Raw genomic sequence first — 20,180 nt, forward strand, 5'->3', positions numbered from 1 at the left:
AGCCGTTTACTAGGACTGATGCCATCGTACGTACCCTAGTTCTAACCATGTCCCCGATCCTATGCGCTAGCCTGTTTCGTATATCGACGGCCGCCTCAGTTGTCGTGGTGATAATGGTGTCTTTGCTCACATCGAAGTTATTTACCACCCAGGTTGTCTTCCCACATCCAGGTACCCCGTTCACCCAAGCGATGGTGGGCATCGTCCAGCTATTCCAGGTAGCGTTTATGGTTTCCGCTTTTGCTAGGATTTTGTCCTCTAGCATAATCCTGGTACACTGAGCTACGACCACCATTTGGTTGTTGTGTGGGAGAGTGAGTTTCGGGATGTTGCGTTCCCAGGGCACGAATCCGCATTCCTCGCTATAAGCCGCCATATACGCTCCAGTCATTTTGCCTCTGAGGACTTGGCAACTACTGTTATCGTATACGCAGGCTTCGGCCTCCTCGAGTAAAACTTTTAGCCGGCTTTCGTTCTCTTGCCTGTAGGTCTGCATGATCGTTTTGCAGGACAAGAGATTTACCTGCTTTGTGGCGGTTGTAATTGCCATAAATTCGATGGCGGCATTCTCTAGATGGTCGTTTGAGGTGGTAGCTGTTTTCAGCTTCGGTGGGACCACCTGGCCCATATCCGCTCGAGTAATTTTCCTCTGGGCAAGCCTTTTTCCAGTTTTAGGTTCTCTGGAGATTTGGCGCCTCTCGGGTGTCCTCTGTGGTTTTCCTATAAGGCTTGAGGCAGCTGCTTTAAAAGCCTGGAGGAACCCTTGGACACGCCCTTGCGATGTTAAATTGTGCATCCTCCTTTCCATGTTCTGTTGTTCTGAAGCGGCGACAGCCCCAGCGGTCATCCTCTCCTGTAGGCGTTCAGATCCGGTGACCAAGTATTCGGCTTGTTGGTGGCAGTTGTCAATGCCCCTCGCAAGTATATGACCTTTGAGAAAGCTTAGATCTTCGCCTCTGTCCTCTGTAGATTATGCATAGAAGGTTTACAATTAAAGAAAACCGGCCAAGTGCGACTCAGACTCGTGCAACAAGGGTTCCGTTGTATCGAACTGGATCAACGTTTAAAATATCGACCAGTATATCTCGAGTGTTTGTGATTCCCATATATTCACGATTGGAATTTGGGTTAGGTTTGTGCCGTTTGTGGGATAGAGAGTTTATCCAACTATGAAGCCGCCTGTATGTGTACAATTAGTGTACATTCCATTTTGGCTCTTATTATATTACAACATGAACTATTTCAGTTAGCTGTTAGCTCTTGCACGGAGCCAAGGTAGGAGCCACTGTATTCTATACCTGCGTCGATTTGGGCTCGATAGCTATTTTAGGCAAACAAAAATATCGGCCGGCTTTCGTTTTCAAACGGTGCCGGATATTCGAAAAAGTTTTGTTTTGACGTCCCGAAGATTGATTTTATTTGATATCGCCATTGGATTTCGGTAACAGGTTGTTTTATCCTGAATTATGTGAGGGATATTGTTAATTAGGGCGTTTACTGTGGACTTTACAGCTATTCATTATTGTTAAGCGGTTATTTAGCGAGAGTTATACAGGCATTATTTTAGATTTTATTTCAGTACTATCACCTAATTTACATTTTAAATTGTTGGTAAGCTTTTTATTATCGGCTTACCAAAAATCCAATGTTATATTTCGCTGTAACGTCGGTAATAATTACCTAGAACTTTTCAATGATAAAAATCCAACCTTTACTAATATTAATTCCGTCACACACACTCCATGTCCTGCAGCAATTTATATTCACCCACAAAACGGCTCTCGCCTTTCAAAGATCCAGGGTCCTACACTTTTACCATTTGCTATGGGTTCCATAGCTCGCGGTGAAGATCCGGTAGTCTATTCCTCCACTTACCATTTGCTGCGGGTTCCATGGCTTGCAGTGAAAATCCGGTAGTCTATTCCTCCACTTACCATTTGCTGCGGGTTCCGTGGCTTGCGGTGCGCGCGCGGCACCCTCAGCCCCGTGACGCCCTCCAACACGTCTGCCAGCAGCACCCCGTCGGCGCAGTCCCGCGCCAGCCCCCCGGCCGCGGTCCCCGCGCGCCGCCGCGACCGCGCCCGCTCCAGGTAATGGTTCGCCCAGTCCGTGTAGATCTGGAAGTGGAAAAGATGGGTTGATACTTTTGTGACAGGGTATTGTAAAGGTGAAGGTTTGTAAGTTTGGATGGATGTTGGTCTGTTACGGGAATACGGTTCGTGTAATTTGGATGGTTATGGTATGTAGTAAACTGACACCCTGGACACAGAGGAGGAGCTCTCACGGAAGAACCTTTCAAGGCAAAGTGAAGCTCGCGGGAAAACCTTTGTTAGAAATAAATAGGAGAGCTGGACTACTTAGGGTATTTTGTATCATTATATTGCATGAAAGCCTGAAAGTATTGGGTGTTAAGTCTGTGAAAGCGGTAAATAGAAATAGTAAATGGTGACCCTGAAGTCTGAATGAAAAATGGTTTGGTATGGTTAATAAATAGTAGGTAAGTACCTACACAAATCCAGACCGTAGTTTCACACAGCGTCATTCTAAACTACAGTGTTGCGGCAATCTCCAAGCTTTGCATGTGTTTATGCTGTATCGAACTTCATCAATAAGTTATTTACTTTGAACTGTTTATAAATGTAGGCATCAAGCGTCAACCGTTTCAACAGTTGTTTTACGAGCAGGCGGCAAGTTCAAGATTAAACTTTCTTTATTCGTTTTCTTTGTTAAATGATTTGACTTTACCACCTTTGTACTACAATGTGACCTAAAGTATCAAGTTAAGAGCCTGGTAAACAGAATACAGATAATGCGTTCTCGTGCTTTGTCTTCAGGTGCGTCATATAGTCATATTATGACTACACCGTTACCACAGATGGAAGCTGTATAGATAACAGTTTGATGGCCGCACCAAACTTCAATGGTCACTAAAAGTTTTATGTTTATGACGATTACACTGTATACAAGTACATGGTATGTACAAGATACAAAGATCTCAACATTACTCGCTGCTACTTTTACATGCAAAAAGCATCTCAGTAAGGTCGTGAGAAACATATAGCAAATAATAAATTCAGCCGGCTTTGGCGCGGCGAAGTTTTGCAATAAAGCTGATTCATACAACCCGCGTCTACTCGGTGCGACAGCTCACCGAAACCGATCTGTTATTATTATTTCGGCAATAATACTTGTTTCAAGTACTTATTTTATTATTCATCTGTGGTTACCCGTTCAACTTCAGTGGCGACTGCTGTAGAAATATCTAAAAATAGCTGACCGAAGTGTGCCTATACAAGTTTGCAATAGAAACCAGCAATCATGTAAACAAATATGGCGGACTGACATTGACAGCGTATTGTTTATGCCCATAGTGATGTTATAGTGTTCTAATTAGATTAAATATATAAGCCATAGACTATAAAATAAAACTGATTATATATAAAAAAGTGTTTATTAAAACAAATTTAAATCTTCGTCTTCGTCATCATCACTATCAGAAGTGTCGCCGGTGACCGTAATTATAAATGGAACCACTATGTCATCGCTTGCCATGTCTAAAATGCCGTCGAGCTTTTTTATTTCTTCCTCTTCCTTTTTTAGTTTTGGTTAATTATATTAAGCTCTTGAATTTTTTTTAAATTGTATTCAAATAATATTAAATTAAAATAATTTATTAAATTAAAAATAAAAGATAACTTCAGATTACGAACAACACTAACTTTTCAATGACTTATAGAGTTCGATGAGTAAAAAACCAAGATGACAGCTTGTCAAATACTTCGAAATTTTTACGTTGCAAATGTTTTAACAAATTTAACTTATAAATACAAGTTAAATCGTGTTGAAGATAATGTGAAAACAATGGTGTGTTCGTTGAAATCAGACTATGTTCATAAATTGATCGAAAATGTATGTGATTACGGAGTAATCGTGACAATTTGGTTTGTTTACATGATTGCTGGTTTCCATTGCAAACCACTATAATGCCTATGTTGGTTTTACTCTCGGTCCTTTATTCCAGGACAAGTGTGTGAGGAATATGAGGTCACCAATAAACAGACTTATGTCATGCTCTTGCATTCTTAAAAGGATAATGGAGTATTTTCCGTCATTCCTGTTTAGAAATGAGGCCAGGCCTTGCCAGAAGCCGTCTGCCAGTCGCCTGCTATGCTATATGTATCAGACCCGATTCAATAGTCCAGTTAAAGCTCTTACTAAAACAGTGTTTTAGGTTCATTTTATCTGATCAACTCCAACGTTGACGCTGCACTTCATGACACTGACCGACCAGTCTTAGTGCAAAATTGCAAATGGAAATTGAAGTTGTTGGTAAGTACCTATTAGATGTTAGATTACTAACATATAACCAAATTTTCAGTAACATTACCATAACACTTGTTATATTAATATAATTATCAATGAAAAAAACCATTAAAATCGATGAGGGACTTGCTTAGGAGAAGCTTGCTCAGTCGCGATCGAGTTGCACCACAAACTGCAAACGGGAAACTCTCGCTTTGCAAAATGTGAAGTGAAGAACTGTAATACTTTAATGCAACGACATACAGTCGTCGTTAGCGAAGCAACGCTCCAAAATATCGTTTTCCTAAAACTAGAGTCACCCTACAGCACCGTGTCTTGGTCGGGGACACAATCTAACAATCACACGTCTGTTTATTCAGATCGTTTCGGAATCGGATTTGATCGTAATAAATAAAGGAGTTTGACATTTTTATCGCTCAATAGCCTGCGAGTCGCAGTAGATGCCGCATCCGCTTCAATAGACGTCTTCTACTGGGAATCTTCTAATCGGGGTCTATTGTGATGAAAAGATTGAGATTGTCATTTGAATATCAGGGATTGTATTTTGATACCAACAGCCAAGGAAACGAAATCTGGTCGCCCACGTTGATTATCAAAATTTGGTTTATATATTTTAGAAGAAAAAAAATAAAGTAGGTATTACCTACATAATATAATTATATTGGTTATCACATGGGCTTGAAAACAGTTGCTCCTCCTAAGATGAGCCTGATGACGTATCCAGTACTGTCGGACATCCTTATCATCGATGTGTGTGACTATCATAAGAATAACGAGATCTAGTCCAAGTTACCATGGGTAAATCAATAGTCAGCGACGCTGACTCAGCGTTGCCGTACAGAGCTTTGGTAAAATTTTAATTTTATTATGCTACATCCAGAAAATAATCGAACCACACAAGTCCATAATGAGGTGAACATATTTTTATATTATTATACTGAATATGACACCCATTGAGATGAACACAACGCCATCTGGTGTCGAGTAGAGGCACTTATTAACGTAACGTATCTCTGAAAACCTTTTCTAGACGGCTGGTTTAACAGACAACAAACGAGTAGGAAGTGGGAATTACGTAAAGATATACGAGGCTATTGCAAGCAGCCTTGCACTGGCGCCGGACCCATACAGCTTTATTGCTAAAAGGGAGCTGTGCCGAGCATCTGAGGCCACTGGACCACTCTATACAAGTATAGGAACATGTAGCTGCTTTCTACGAGGAATGAATGAGGTATTAAAACTTATTTTATTGGAAACAATACAGCGGAAATCAGGAATTTGATTCGTTTCATTATATCAAGATTTATATATAAGATACGTTTCATTATATTATTATAAGATACGTATATAAAAACGAATGCACTAAGTATAGGTACAAGTAGGCTGGATTGATGGCCTTAGACAGATATGCGGCAGTGGTTGGATGAGGAGGGTCTACATAGGAAAAGTCTATCCAGCAGTGAACGGTTGATGTAAGACAGTGCCTGATGATGTTAGATTAATATATCTTTTCCCAGTTTCTGAAACAGTTCATTTCAGTTACCAATGAATTATTTAAACTCATTTTTATTAAAAAAGTACCCTTTTGAAACATAACGGTTGATTAGTTTGGTCCCTGTAAGTATTGATCGGTTAAACCACAGTAAGTAATTAACTTTTTGGGACGAGTGTCGTCCCGCAGGATATCACCCTTATCCTACTGGTCCCATTGTTCATAAATACACGGATCAGTAAAGGGACTGACGCGAAACAGAACCTTAAAGAGCCATTCGCACACATCAGTGATGCCACACAGTACCGGCACAGTTCAGTGTCACTGATATGTGTGAACCGGCCTTAAATGTCATCGTGAAATTTTACGTAAGGAATAGTGTTTTTGGAGGTATCTCCCTTTTGAAATTCTTATTTTAAACTGCAAAATGAAAACCTTGGTCAATATTAGCATCACATTCAAGGTGTAAGGTAAATTAAATAGCTAAAATGCTGGCTGGTCTTACTTAGCCTCGACATTTTCAAGTCAGTTTGATTTTCAATAGACCCGGCTGCGCACGATTTTGTTAAATGTGGCCCCGACAGTCCCTTCCGAGCGGTCTAATGACTTAAAACAATTTATCCTAGTTTGGTTAAATACCTACTTTAACGTTGCATACATATATTATGTAGATGTGGGTATACTCATTCTTTACCTGAAAACAGAATTGATATTATCCTTTTTAAAGTTGTCACCTGAATTTATAAGAACGGTACGGTACTATTTTTTTTTAATTCTGATATTCATATAGCAATTACATACCTACTACGCTGACCGATATACATGCAGCTCCAAACCAGACCACTACATGTAATGTTTACAGCAAGTCCAGGTGTTTTTACCGCGTGTTGCGGTGCAGTGTACGGTATGTTACGCAACACTCGTCAGTTTTGCGCGGGTTATTAGTGGAAATTAGGTTGATGGTTCTGTGCATCCTCGAAGTTTATGGCACATTCGTCTTCACCCACACGCACACAGGCCTTTGCTAAAGATTGCCTGTGCAATAATGATACTCTTTCAAAATCGCTTTTAGTGATAAGACCGCCTTTTTTGTACCTATGTGTTTGTATTTAAGCTTTGTATAATCTATTCTTGTGTACAAATAAAGAATATTCTATCTATCTACTCTATTATTTGTGGGGGTGTCAGTACCTTCACCTGGCTTGGTTATCAAATCATAGGTAGGTAATAGTAGGTATACAGGGTGATTGGTAAGTCGATATATTCCTGTATAACGTTTATATATTTTTGTTAAGCTTCACACATTACTAAATTGTTAGGTTGCTACAGTAGCTTATAAGTGACTGTAAAAGACATAGCTTTTTGATACACATATTATAAAGCTTTTACAACTGCTTCTTTGTTTCAAAATTTTAAATAAGTACCAAGACTACCAAGGAACCGTTTGGTTTATAATTTAAAACCACGCGATAAGATTAAAAATATATGTAAAGGTAAGTGCTTTATCATACTCGTAGCATACAAAAATAAACAAATACTTAACAACGTCACAGGAGAAAACCATTTTACCTTTTCTAAACAGTGGCACGAGCTTGAGGTGAGAGACTAAAAGCGTTTCACATAAGTTCTGAGGCGAAATGAGGTCACACAGCTTTTAATAGCTGTACCTACCTACCACATAATGCGATGCAAGATGCCCCATCATCGCAGCTTCGACACAAACGAACGTTTCTGCTCCAAATTCTACATGAATTCGTGAAATTTCACGAGAAATCTCCAAGTCTCGGCGGATTAAAACTGTCACTTGATTGAATCATAGTTTTCAGAATTTACATTGAAATTGATGACAACTAAATCTCAGAATTTCATTATAGTCTCGGTTGCTAAATAACGTAGAAGTACAAAAAAAAACTTATAACAGTTAGCATAACGTATGAGTTAGTATGCGAGTGTTGTAGAATTGAAATGTCCATCATTTCAATCCTAATTGGATGATGGGAGCTGCAGACAGTTTTTGAGCGCTCTTGGCAGAGTTTTACATTATGTAATATGTATATACCTATGCTGCAGTGTTACGGTTATTAGCTGAGGGTGATGACGAATCATTCTAACCTGTAGGATGGATCTGGTTTGGCGAGTGACGTCATCAGTGGATCCCTGGATGGAGCGCGGAGCTCGTATGCACGTCGGTATCATTATGCACTTATATCCAGCCAAGTGATTCGGGTGAATCACCGACAACTCACTTCTGTTTCACCCATAATGAAGCACATTTCCATCTCAACTGACACTTTAAAACCAAAGAAACGTTTCGGGGAAACATCGTAGCATTTATAAACTGTTTCTTCATTCACATTTTCAGTTTGTTTATTATGAGAAGCCATGGCTGACTTTCACATATATTTTGCTAAGTCGTATGTTTATCTTCCTCACAGTGTTTGGAGAGCTAATGACACAATAAGATATTTTTGTTTAGCCATCGCAGTGGTCTTTTATGCCTCAATCATGTTATCAGTCATCATATTTACGGAAAATTTAGATAATTACTCATAAAGAGAGTTATATACCTAATTATCATAAACCTAGTCAGACCTATACGCTTTAACGATTTCGATGTTCCTAATCCTATTGTATATTGTAAACGCGAAAGTTTGTGAATTTCTTTGTTGCTCTTTCACGTAAAAACTATTTGACGGAATTTCATGAAAGTTAGTAGGCAAGCAGTTGACATTAACGCATGAGCTTAATTTTTTCACGGAATTCTCACGTAAAAAGTTTCTCGGGGGCAATAAAAGCTAGTCGTGACGTGAATATGTCATTTGCGTAGATCTTCCAATTAGATTTTCCGAGCTTAAAGACTTCGTAACTCATAACCACCACCAACGACCTACGCAGGTCAATCTCAAGCCTACACCTTGCAATCAAGCGACTGTAAGACTCTGAAAATGGCAAGATAATGTGGTGCTGAGATCATGGAGCGTGGTTTGGTATAATCTGTTCTAGGAACGCCATATTTATAGGCTGTGAACGGCGCCAGCACCCACGCACGCGGAGACAGGGAGTGTACGTTAGTCACACAGAATAATAGCTTTGTAGCTGACTGACAGATTTTGTTGACGAACCTATTTTATTTGGTTGCATAACCAAAATATAGGCAACCATGCTACGGTGCAACATACGGTTCTTTGGAACAATTTAGTTACAACCAAAATTTTCATAACCCATACTAGGCGTAGGCGCAATGAATGTAATTATGATAACTTTCAAATGAAATGGTACCTATATTCCTCCTCTGTGGGACTTGAAACAATGAATGACTGCCTTAGTGGGTGGTTTAGTCAATACCACTTTTGTCTTTATGTAAATTTACAATAGAATTATGGTTTTTAATGTTCTTTCTATTATCTTTATGTACAATTATTTTAAATTCAGGTCTTTACACTTAGATAAGTAATTAATCGATGGGAAAGCAGACATTAACGTATAATAGCCAATTATTTTATACTTAAGTACCTAACTAACTCGAACCGCATTGCCTGTTTCAATTAATTTGTCCACCATTTTCTTTTTATTTTATCACAATAAAGACCAAAATAGTATGTTCTAAGATCTATTTGATAACCGTCTCGGAAGCCGCGGGGTTTGTTTACAAGCGTGTCAAAAGTCGTGCGCGGGCGCAGCCGCGTATTTATAAACACGACCAAGGTGCGCGTGCAATGAACCTGTGTGACGCAATCGCAAAACTCATTTACGGAGAAACGTTAAATTTTGCAGGAAAATCCTTATAAAACACATATTGTTGATAAACATGGCCTGTAAATACCTATGGGAGGTATATAATCAGTCATACAATGAGAGCCGATTTTCTTTCAGGTAAGTATACCTAAATATAAATGTTGTAAAAACATTACTTACTGGCCGTATTTAAAACGTCGGATCCGTTTTCTTTGAAAGTATAGAAACATCTGATTAAAACACGACAGGAACTGCATAGTAAACAAACAGATTTTTATTTACGCTGTCGACCGCCGCCGCCGACCCAAACACCACACCGCTATCTGACGACCGCTTGTTTATCGATTTAGATAAAAGGATGCTAGTTAGGCGCTGTAACGGTATATAGGTAGATTGTATGAATAGTTGAATTGTCAAATTCATTTCTATGTATGAAAGAACATCTAAATTTTAATCTCTACCTAATTGTTTTGTAAACATTATCTAAGGACCAGATGGTGCCCCTCGAGGTAAAAAGCATGCACCGAAATCCCTCTAATTACTTTCACAGCAGCACCTCTCGCTTGCAACTAATCTTAGCCGATACTTCAGTCAAGCAAGACTCATCGGCCTTGGCGCAAGTAGGGCGCAGATGTGCATTGTTACGTGGGCGTGCCTCTACCGAACCAAGCAATACAATTACTAAGTATATCATAATCACTATAGCAATATCCTACACAGGTATGTAGGTAGGTACTTGACCTTTTTCAGAAAAAAAACTTTGATACTTTGGCTGAAACCAGTGAAACCGTTAGCAGTTATTACTATTTAGCGTACTTAATAACTTTATTACGGTTGTCGTAGTAAATTTACAATGTTCAAAGTTACAATAAACCAAGTGAAAACTTGCCCCTCCTTTTGTGGTTTACTACACCGAGATCGTGACTTACTCTGTGACGATCGGAGATATTGCAGGCGATTCCGCGTATCTTTATCAGGAGATGTATGTTAATGTTTACTTCTGACTAACAATGTACATTGTGCAGGGACATGCACAAGGCAGAGCCAACTGAGTTATAGTCGGAGCTGTATACCTGGAGATGTGATGTCTATCAGGTTTCCTGTGAATGCGCGATATGTCAGAGGTACTCATTGTTTCCCTGGTAGTGGTAGGTACCCCTTGATCTAGACTTGATATTTATACATCTCTTAAATGCATGAAATGTACGACTGCGCCGAAATCGCTAATTACTTAGGCAGATTTATATTGTACCTACCATTCGTACTCAACTAGGCACAATGCCATTATGAAATTATAAACACATTACAGACTATTGTACGGGATTGAGGTGCGGTAGTAGATGTAATTTTCCGGCATTTACTATAAGTAGCCATTGTAAAAGCCACCGTAAGTTGTACGTGTTGAATACTCCGCCATGACCCCACTGTTAAGAAGAGGTGTGACTTTAGATCGTAAACTATAGGCGCGTCTTAACACGGCTCTAAAAGTAAAAATAATTTTAAATACTCTTGTTATAGAAATAAAGGAATTTCTCCCATTTTGAATGGGGAGTTAAGACTACCGAAACTATTTACGCTATATAGTCGTATATTAGCTACCAAAGAAAAAAATAATTCAATAAGCAAGACAAACGTAAAAAATATATGAAATTTACAATAAAAATAATCTCTTTTTGCTTATTCGCAACTCGTAAAACCGAATGGCAAATGACATGTCATGCGGTCTGCTGACACCAAGTATCGACTGATCCCTTTTTTGTGCATCGCAAATGTGAATGTATGTACTTAGGAACATTTTTATGAATCTGAAGATTTCGAAATGGCTCATTTAAAGTTGTATTGGCGATAAGGAATAATTATTGAATGAAATTGACTTGAAATTATGATTTCCTAAATACCGAAGCAAACCGTTTTCAATTTCAAATGAATTGTGTATTAAAATACAAGATCGTTTGGGTGGGTCGCAAAACAATAAACGTATCCAATAATTAACTTCATTCACAATTGTTACTCAATTGAGAACCCGGTACCATCTGGTACACGTTCACGATATTCACTTTGCGATTCTATTAATTAGGTCCTAGGCATATGGACTATCTAGTAAAGAATTGTTATAAGTACCTTTTTTATTATCAAAATGTACGGAATTACGAAACAATCAATTTTTTTTATTATTAAAGAAAGAATGAAAAAATCAACAATTTAATACGAAAGTCGAAAGCACGTTGAGCCGATAAAGCTCAAGTTGCTTTTTCCATTAGTCAGGAGAAGAAGCTTGCTGTCGTAAAACAAATCGCTTCGAATGCACTCTCGATGCCGTTCGCAATTTATTGCAAAACAAATTGGAACCGTCTGCCTCCAAAAAGTGCTTTTAATTAGTCGAGCGCTTTGCGCTTAAAATGCAAATGTAACATGACTTATTTTAGGGACGACAACTTGTAATATCAGTTACATTATTTATAATTGTGAGTAAAAACCCAATGAATTCAATACTTTTGATATATGTAAAAGCTCATCTATCTAAAGATGAAACAGTATTGGTAATTAATGAAACTATAATTTATTCCGAAGCTAACGGAAGCAATATATCACACAGCTAGAATCACTATTTTTTTGCCAGCTGAACTGAAACTGCCACAATTTTCCTCAGAACTTTCAGACTTTTCATTCCAGTAAGTACAGAATCAGAACTAGTTCACAACGATATAGAAACAATTCGAGAGGCATAAAAGAACACTGTGTTGCCGTAACTATAAACTGAGACAAAGTGACACCGACGTGACAGGCGACACGTGACAAATATAGCCGAGCGGTCAGAAGGCGCGAAAACTAACAATAATACTGGCTGAAAACGAAACTCTACGCTCGAGTCGCGTGAAGCGTGCGCGCGCGCCGCGGACACTGAGAGCCGCATCTGTAACGCGAAAGCTTCGAAAGCTCTCGACCACTAGAGCAGGACGGAGGCCGGAAGGAGGGCAAAGGTACAACACTATTGTGGTCGTTGTGACATGGAGTGGTGTGGCCGATCGATATTTGAATATGGAACTCGGTACACGACATTGCACAACCTCGGTATTAATTTGAAAGTCGAATAGGTGCATGGGTGTCGTAGTACATTGGTAGGAATATTTTGCCACCTGCAGTGGATGCGTTTGATCTAATCGCTGCAGGACGCCCGCGTGTCACCGATGCAGGAAATATTCCCGGATGCAGCATCAAATATAGAAACCACACATGATGCCTAGGACTTCAAGAAAATTATAAACAAAATAGGTACCTACGCATATACTTACTTATATTAAGTCCTATAACCGAAAGCTGCGAAAATTTCTAATAAAGTTTAAGTATTTATATTTAAGCATATTTTGTAAAAGACTAAGAGATGGTATAATAATATATCTTATACATATACTAGACAATAATGAAACGCCTGTAAAATATAATTGAAAAGCTCTGACACGGACGCTGACACGGCAGCACCCTCGGCCTGTCACAAAATTAACATAGAAAAAACTGCTCTTTTGTCGTCCCGACCGACGTCCGGGAAACTGACACTTGACCTACAGACACCTTTACGGGTTCGCGCCCGTAGGACTTTTTTAATTGGACCCTTATATTAACTAGTACTTGAGAATTGAGGTAAAGGTTTAATATTACTATAATAAAATATGTTAAGCTGCGTCCAGATAAAATATTATTTTGAACGTGTAGTCTGTGTAGTACATCCAAAATGTGATACTAGAATTAGCTGTCCACTAATTCTATAATTTCTCTCCAATAGGCAAAATAGAATACAGAGTTAAAATCAATATAAATTTAACCATAAAAGGTAAGGTTCGTACTACTTACACTATGCCAAAGCAATTTCAGGGGTCTTAAGAGTTCAAATTAGTTGAGACTTGTATTGTATCGCCAGACTATGACTTATGACTAGAAAGGACTTCCTTCTATGAAGTGTACCTTACGGTCACCCGTCTCGAGACCAGGTTAACCTGGCCTGTCTGTATTCAAACCTTTTGTGTGTTCGGATAAAAGGAAGCGTGACTTATCGCCTTTGATGCATATAAAAACAGGCCCGCGCTATGGGGGTCCACACCACACATTAAAATTATTATACATAATTATATGATAAAGGTCTCCGAAATAACTTAGCTTGGCTCATTGGTGGTCAATTTGCCTGATTTGACAGTCTGTTATTATTATTGATATTTTTATAGGTACTTACATATTTTTCCTTTCATAAACACGAGCAAAAGCTAGCATTTATCAACAACTTTTGTTACGTAAATCAAAACTATATTTCGGTAAAAGTAAAAGTAACTTTGAAAATACAGTTTGTTAAAAAAAGTTTCTGACATGCTATGAATATAGAGCAGTAGCGAGCGATGCGATGAATTTGATGAACCATTTTACCAAAGCGAGCTGCTTTGGTAAAATGGTTCATCAAATTCATTAGGCAATTTTTTTTATTTTTTTTCTCTACAGGCTTAGCAGTAGTAGTTTATTTATCTTTCTCACTTATCATTTTCACCCGTTATTAGGTACTTTTTCTTTCTTTCTCCTATCGGAGTTCGGTAATCATTTGGCTTATTTTCTCTCCCGAAACTGCTGCTCGGAACAAGGAGTTTCCATATAGTACAAGACTTTGAGATTCTGGTCCCAGGATGTCCTTTTTCGAAGAGGATCTTCCTTGTATTTTTACTCCCAAGGCTCAATACGAGTACAATAAGGTACATTATGGTATGTGGTCCAGATCGTGTGTGGTAGTCCGCACGGCGCGGGCAGGTGAGTAGACGCGACGGGAGGGTTATACTCTATACTCTATCTATACTAACGAAAAACTAACGAACGATAGCTTTCGTGCAATCGCCACATTCAATACATCGACATAAATAGTCGTGGCTTGCGCAGCAGCGCTCCGAAATTTCGTTTTTCGTGTTATAGAGTGACCCCGGGTGCACGCGTCTATTTCGGACACTCCGCTCGCGACGCCCCACATCAATGAAACGAAGCTACGCTTGTCGCTCCTCCCTACGATGACTGTTTGATGTGCGCGTGGAGCGTATGGTTTCGATACTTTTGTGACACTCCATAAAAGTAAACGTTTTATTTAATTTATGTATTGTTTTCGATGAACTCGCCTCTCCTGCCGCCACCAATATGAACTAATTATGACTGTAATTGTCTGTTTCACCACTTCTGGATACTGTATTATAAATTTACCACCTTACCTATATTTTTGTAATTATTGTTTAATACTGAAGTTATCGAACCAAATATGTGGCTTTGAATAACTCAATCATGATGTACCTTATCAAAAAAAAATTAGATTTAAATACTTTATGATAAAAAAAAACTGAAGTATCCATTCTTGTACTTTCAACAAAGTATTAAGATTGTTATTTACTCCTAAACCGCGAATATAAATAGACGTTCTTATTTACGGCTGTTTCAACCTTAATGTGCAACTTTTATGATAAATTCATCTTTTATTGCTTCACTGTTGCGTGGCTAGGCTGCGTTGCCTTTTGATAAAAGAAAGAAATTATCTATGTGTGTTACTGGCCGTTTTATGAGCAGTTCTAAATGTTTATGTCATGATTTTATGATTCCACCGACTTTATTTACATGTGTCGCTGAAACTGTGAATAAATGAGATTAACCTATTTACAAGAAATAATTAACACAACATAGTATATTTTAATAATTATGGCTCAATACAATGTAACACATAGTTACTTTATGTAAATTTGTAAATTGGAGGACAAATTATTTCCGTTAGTGAAGTAATGGTCGGATATTAACGATAATTATGAAAAGAACAGATCCAAAATGAGAAACTTAAATTAAACCATATTTAAGCATCTTTAAACCACATTTTATGTGTAATTCGTGGCACCCGCGTACAGTGGGCACATTGCTGAAGTGACTATTTAGCCGCGAACGAAACAGTTTCACGCACAATGTTTGTGCGGATAAACCCCGTAAATAGTCGTGCAGTGTTTGTCCACGAACTGGGGGGCCTACTCTTACCAATCGGAACGATTAACATAGTGATATTGAGTCAAATTTAGCGCAGCGGATCTCAGATAAGTACTTCAAATTTCTTTATTTCTTTTCCCATTGTTCTGTAAGCTAAACGTACGCTGAAATAAATTCTTGGTCGTGTGCGTGAAAATTCTCGTTCGTTCGTTCATTGACTAATATAGAGTGACCCCCTGGGCCGTACAGCCGCCGCATCCTGCTGCAACTGTTGTTGGTTCTGGATAAATGACCACTATTTATGACCCGGCCTAACTAGCTTACACATTTTCACGCGAGCTTGATTCTCGTGATTCCGATTAAATTGATGAAAATTCCCGACCGAATGATAACTAAGCTAATATACTTTGTAACAAGGTTGCTGTACTCGTATAATATTCAAAAGCAGCCGTTTACGTTTACAGACACAACAAATTGTGTATATCTTCGTGATACACATATATATTAAGCTTTCGTAAAACTTATTTAACTTTACAGTGGTATAATAATTGTATTGACTGAAATATTAAAAAAAAAAACTTAAATTGGCACTTATTTTTTATACGCTGTAAAAATCAACTGAAGTACGTATTTGTGAGGAAAAAAAATGACCGAAGACTCAATACGCTGTTGTTTTGTTTCAGTGAGTAACCGCGAAGGTGAATCACTGAGTCAGCGGCGAGTGACTCACGCAGCTCACCGAGCTAGAGCTAGGCAGTCTGCTACCGAAATACTACAGGAAACCAAAGATAACATTGTATTTATAACGACATCGAGATGATTTGTAAGTGCGATTTGTAGTTTACTGAGGACATTTGCTGTAAGTTATGTTTATTATGTGAAGAGACATGAAGACTTTTGGACCTAGGTACTTACTTACTTACTAAAATTTTATTGATTTATAGATAGGTTTATGTACGTGCGAAGATAGAACATTAGAAGGTATACTTCCTATATTTTTTCGGTATATCGGCTGGATTTTCATATAGGTGCTGATAGTACGTACGTCTTCTTCTTAAACTTTAAATGGAATATATTCTCAAGTCCCAAAATCAGTTGCGATGGACCCGATATATTTTAGTTCACACCATTGTACCTAATTGTAACTAATTTATTTTTCATTTCATTCAATTTAACGTTTAAAGGGACACATAATCGAGTTGCAACACAATCACATAAATCAAAACTGTTTGGGAGGAAATTAATGTTCTTCTTCATCTACAATAGCTTTTAACACGATAAAACAGACTGCTAAATTGTTACATAATAGGTTTCATAAAAGGGCAGAATTTCAAGATTCTGGCGGGTTACTCTAGCTTGACAAAAAAACGAACGAATGAAAGCTGTCATGCAGTGGCTTAATGCAAGGGCATAGAGTCGCAGCAAGCAAAGAAAAGCTCTGGAACTTAGTTTTTCATATACTAGAGTGACCACTTCATCATCAGTCATCATCCGTCTTAACGTCGTAGGACGATGAAGAGAGAACTATCAGCACCAAAATTTAGATACAAATGTAACGGTTGAAAAAACGAATCGGATAACTAGAAATGGTTAAGTGGCTTGTAATATTTAAACGAATCCTTTATCATAAACATCCAAACTGTCGCAGTTAAAAAGTTTTAAAATAGGCAGACACGCAGACGTAGTTTTTTGTTTTAAATCATACAAGTCTAGACAGTCCCTGCGACAGATATAGCGCCGCCGCCGCTCCGAGCTCGATTCATTACAATTTGAACACCAATCGTATTGTAAACGGTATCGTTATTGCCTGAGAAGTGGTTTATTTGAGGTGTGCAAGTATACCTTTTATTTGTATTAATATGAAAGGTAAGTACTTATCTGCTTCTTACTGTATTAATACTGTCTTATGCCGTATACTTGACACATAATAGTTTTTAAGGTACAGTTGCGACCAAATTAATCAAGTTTGTATGCGTCGCATTGTCTTTGAAAGTGGAAAATCGATTTTGGTATCAAATCGATTTAAAACGGTAATCAAAGGTACTAATTAGATGAGCTGGAATAGCCGGCACCGTTAATGACGTGCGTAGTGAATACTGATTAATGTAGAAAAGTAGAGTGCGACAACTTTAAGTTTGCAAGGGGTTTGATGGGACGAGAGTAATTTTTTTCTTTCAGTGGTAGCTCTAAATGTTTTTTTTTGCCCTAATTATAAATTTTTGATGTAGACACTTGTTTCTAATGCAGTGTTAGTGTTTTCGGACTCTATAGCTTTAAGTACTTATATCGTTCCGGCATAGAATTCGTAATAACTCACCGTCGACCCCAGCCGTTATTATTCTCAGTAGTCAACATCGTAGTTTACAAACCATAAAAAAATACTGATAAGTACATCATAATTATTTGAAAAAATTACATAAGTTATCATCATCATCAATCCTCTTATCCCTAATCAGCCAATTTGGCTTAGTATAGGTGATCGAGTTCTTGGCAGTTTAGTGACAGCGCTGTTTTCTCAATTTCAACATTTCAAGGTAGGTACACAAGAAAAAATATATCTGGTAAACTCATATGTGTTGAATCTCTTGATCTAACACGACTTAACTTTTTTTTATTTAAGAGGGTTCCCATTCGTACTCAAGATTTAACGAAGATTGGCAGATCTGGCAGGGAATTATTAGAAAAGTGTCTTGTGACATTTCTACTCATCAGCAATAATAAAGCCTTGTAAAGATATAACTGGCACGCTACATTTATCAAATCCAATCTAGCCATTTGTTTTTTTTTAAATAACCAATTCAAATTCGGAACAGCAGATCTAAATGGCAAACAAATTGAAATCCGCTTGAGTAAATACGAGTATAACGAGTGTAACATTCCAATTAAAATGTTGAACCAGCCCTCGCGGTCCGCGGTGGTCTGAACAAAAAGTCATTGCAGTGACGTCACACAACACACATACCGCAGATAGTCGATCATCGGGTTGGAATCGAATATATTATGACCTAAGGGGTCACTCTATAAACTAAACATGAAGTTTCGGTGAGTTGCTGCGCGTACCTCGACTCTATCTCGTTGATTAAACGTGCCGATTTCAACAGCTCTCGTTCGTTTGTTATTCGGGGTACAGAGTAACCCTCCGCACGCGGGTATGCACGGAATTTGGACAGGTGGCTGCAGCGCGCCCTCAGGCGAAGCGCGAATTTTATTCCCTGTTTTTTTTTAATCCCATCAGATAAAAGAGAAACATGTCAACGATTTGCACAGCCTCAGAAACATAGGTCAGAATTTTTTATAACGTAATTTATCATAAATCAGACCTCCTGAACAAATAGTTGCCGCTCGAAATAAGGTTTGAATATCGCCGTTTTCAAACAAACCTATGCGCTGTTATCCGGGGATTAGAGTTGAAATTTGTTTATGGTGTCTGCTGTTTATAAATGGCGTCAGCCGGCCCGTGGAAATTGGTTTTCCTGGCTTTTCCGGGCGAACGGGCAGCAACCAGCAACCCGCGTAATGCCATGCACCGCACTGATATGGAAAACGCGGTCCTTTTCATCAAAATTGTATGAGGGGTCTGAAACGCCTCTTGTTGTTCTTACATTACCATGTACCGCCGATACACGTAAATAAAATGCGTATCTATATCTATACCTATTGGCCGTGTTTTTGGCCTCTGTATTGTTACACCATTGTTCGCGAATGAAGCGATGAAATGAAGCGGTGCTGTTATGACTTACAAAACTTTTGTTATCCGTTGTGGTTTGTTTAATTTGTGTAACAAAAATATTCAGATAGCTACAGTAAGGCATACTTACATCGATCATATTACATTCCTCACTAATTTATACATTGTACTTGACTGCAGTCGACCCAATCAATTACAAGGACCAAAATCTCCATGTTTACACCCATCACTTTAATAACTGACATGTCCTCTACCAAGTGCATTAATTTGGACACAAATCATCATTAGCTACACGCTCGTATCACGTTACATACATTCCAGCGAGCGGTCCAGTAACCTCCGTCAATTAGCCGACGTCGGTCAACTGGTTCATTTAGATTTATTTGTGTACAAGTAACCAAATTATTGTTAATCGTCCTGCGGGGCGATTCTGTACGTTTGCATCTTATAACTAAAAACTGCGTGAAATCTATGAGTGATAATTATAAAACAACTAGAAAAATAGCCATTCTATGTATATTTATGTATATTATAGCCATTTTGAATAACCGTATACCATCTGAATTTTAAAATGATTTAGAATATTGATTGATTGAATATTGAATATTTTAGAATCGCACTGCGGGCGTGGACGTGTTTTTATACACGAATGATTTCCAGGGTTCATGCGTATGGAATAAATAATAATAATATTGAATACAACATCCTTTTTTGACCAGTTTAACCTTTTACCTAATATCGTGTAGGTATTATGTATACCGTCATCAATATACCCGCCCACCCCAGGTACCTATTACTTAAAACCTGAGTGCAATATCGTAATTACAGTTAGAATCAGTGCTTTATTCAATTACTGCAATCTGAAGGTGGAAAGCAATTGAAAGTGTCACTTCCAGCGTCTTCAAGATGTTGAGGTCTTTTGTACTGAGTCCTACGTCCCGCACCCCACCCCACTACTCC

General features: G+C 38.3%; 1 protein-coding gene across 1 annotated transcript in view; it reads right to left on the reverse strand.

The window, feature by feature from the left end:
- LOC105398384 (protein sickie) overlaps window positions 1–20,180 on the reverse strand; it is a 144,904-nt gene that overhangs the window by 96,531 nt on the left and 28,193 nt on the right. The window contains exon 2 of the mRNA XM_048625954.1: window positions 1,935–2,117. Coding sequence (XP_048481911.1) covers window positions 1,935–2,117 — 183 coding nt within the window. The remainder of the gene's footprint in view (window positions 1–1,934; window positions 2,118–20,180) is intronic.

The sequence above is a fragment of the Plutella xylostella genome, chromosome 15, assembly GCF_932276165.1.
Source record: "Plutella xylostella chromosome 15, ilPluXylo3.1, whole genome shotgun sequence".
NCBI classification, from domain to species: domain Eukaryota; kingdom Metazoa; phylum Arthropoda; class Insecta; order Lepidoptera; family Plutellidae; genus Plutella; species Plutella xylostella.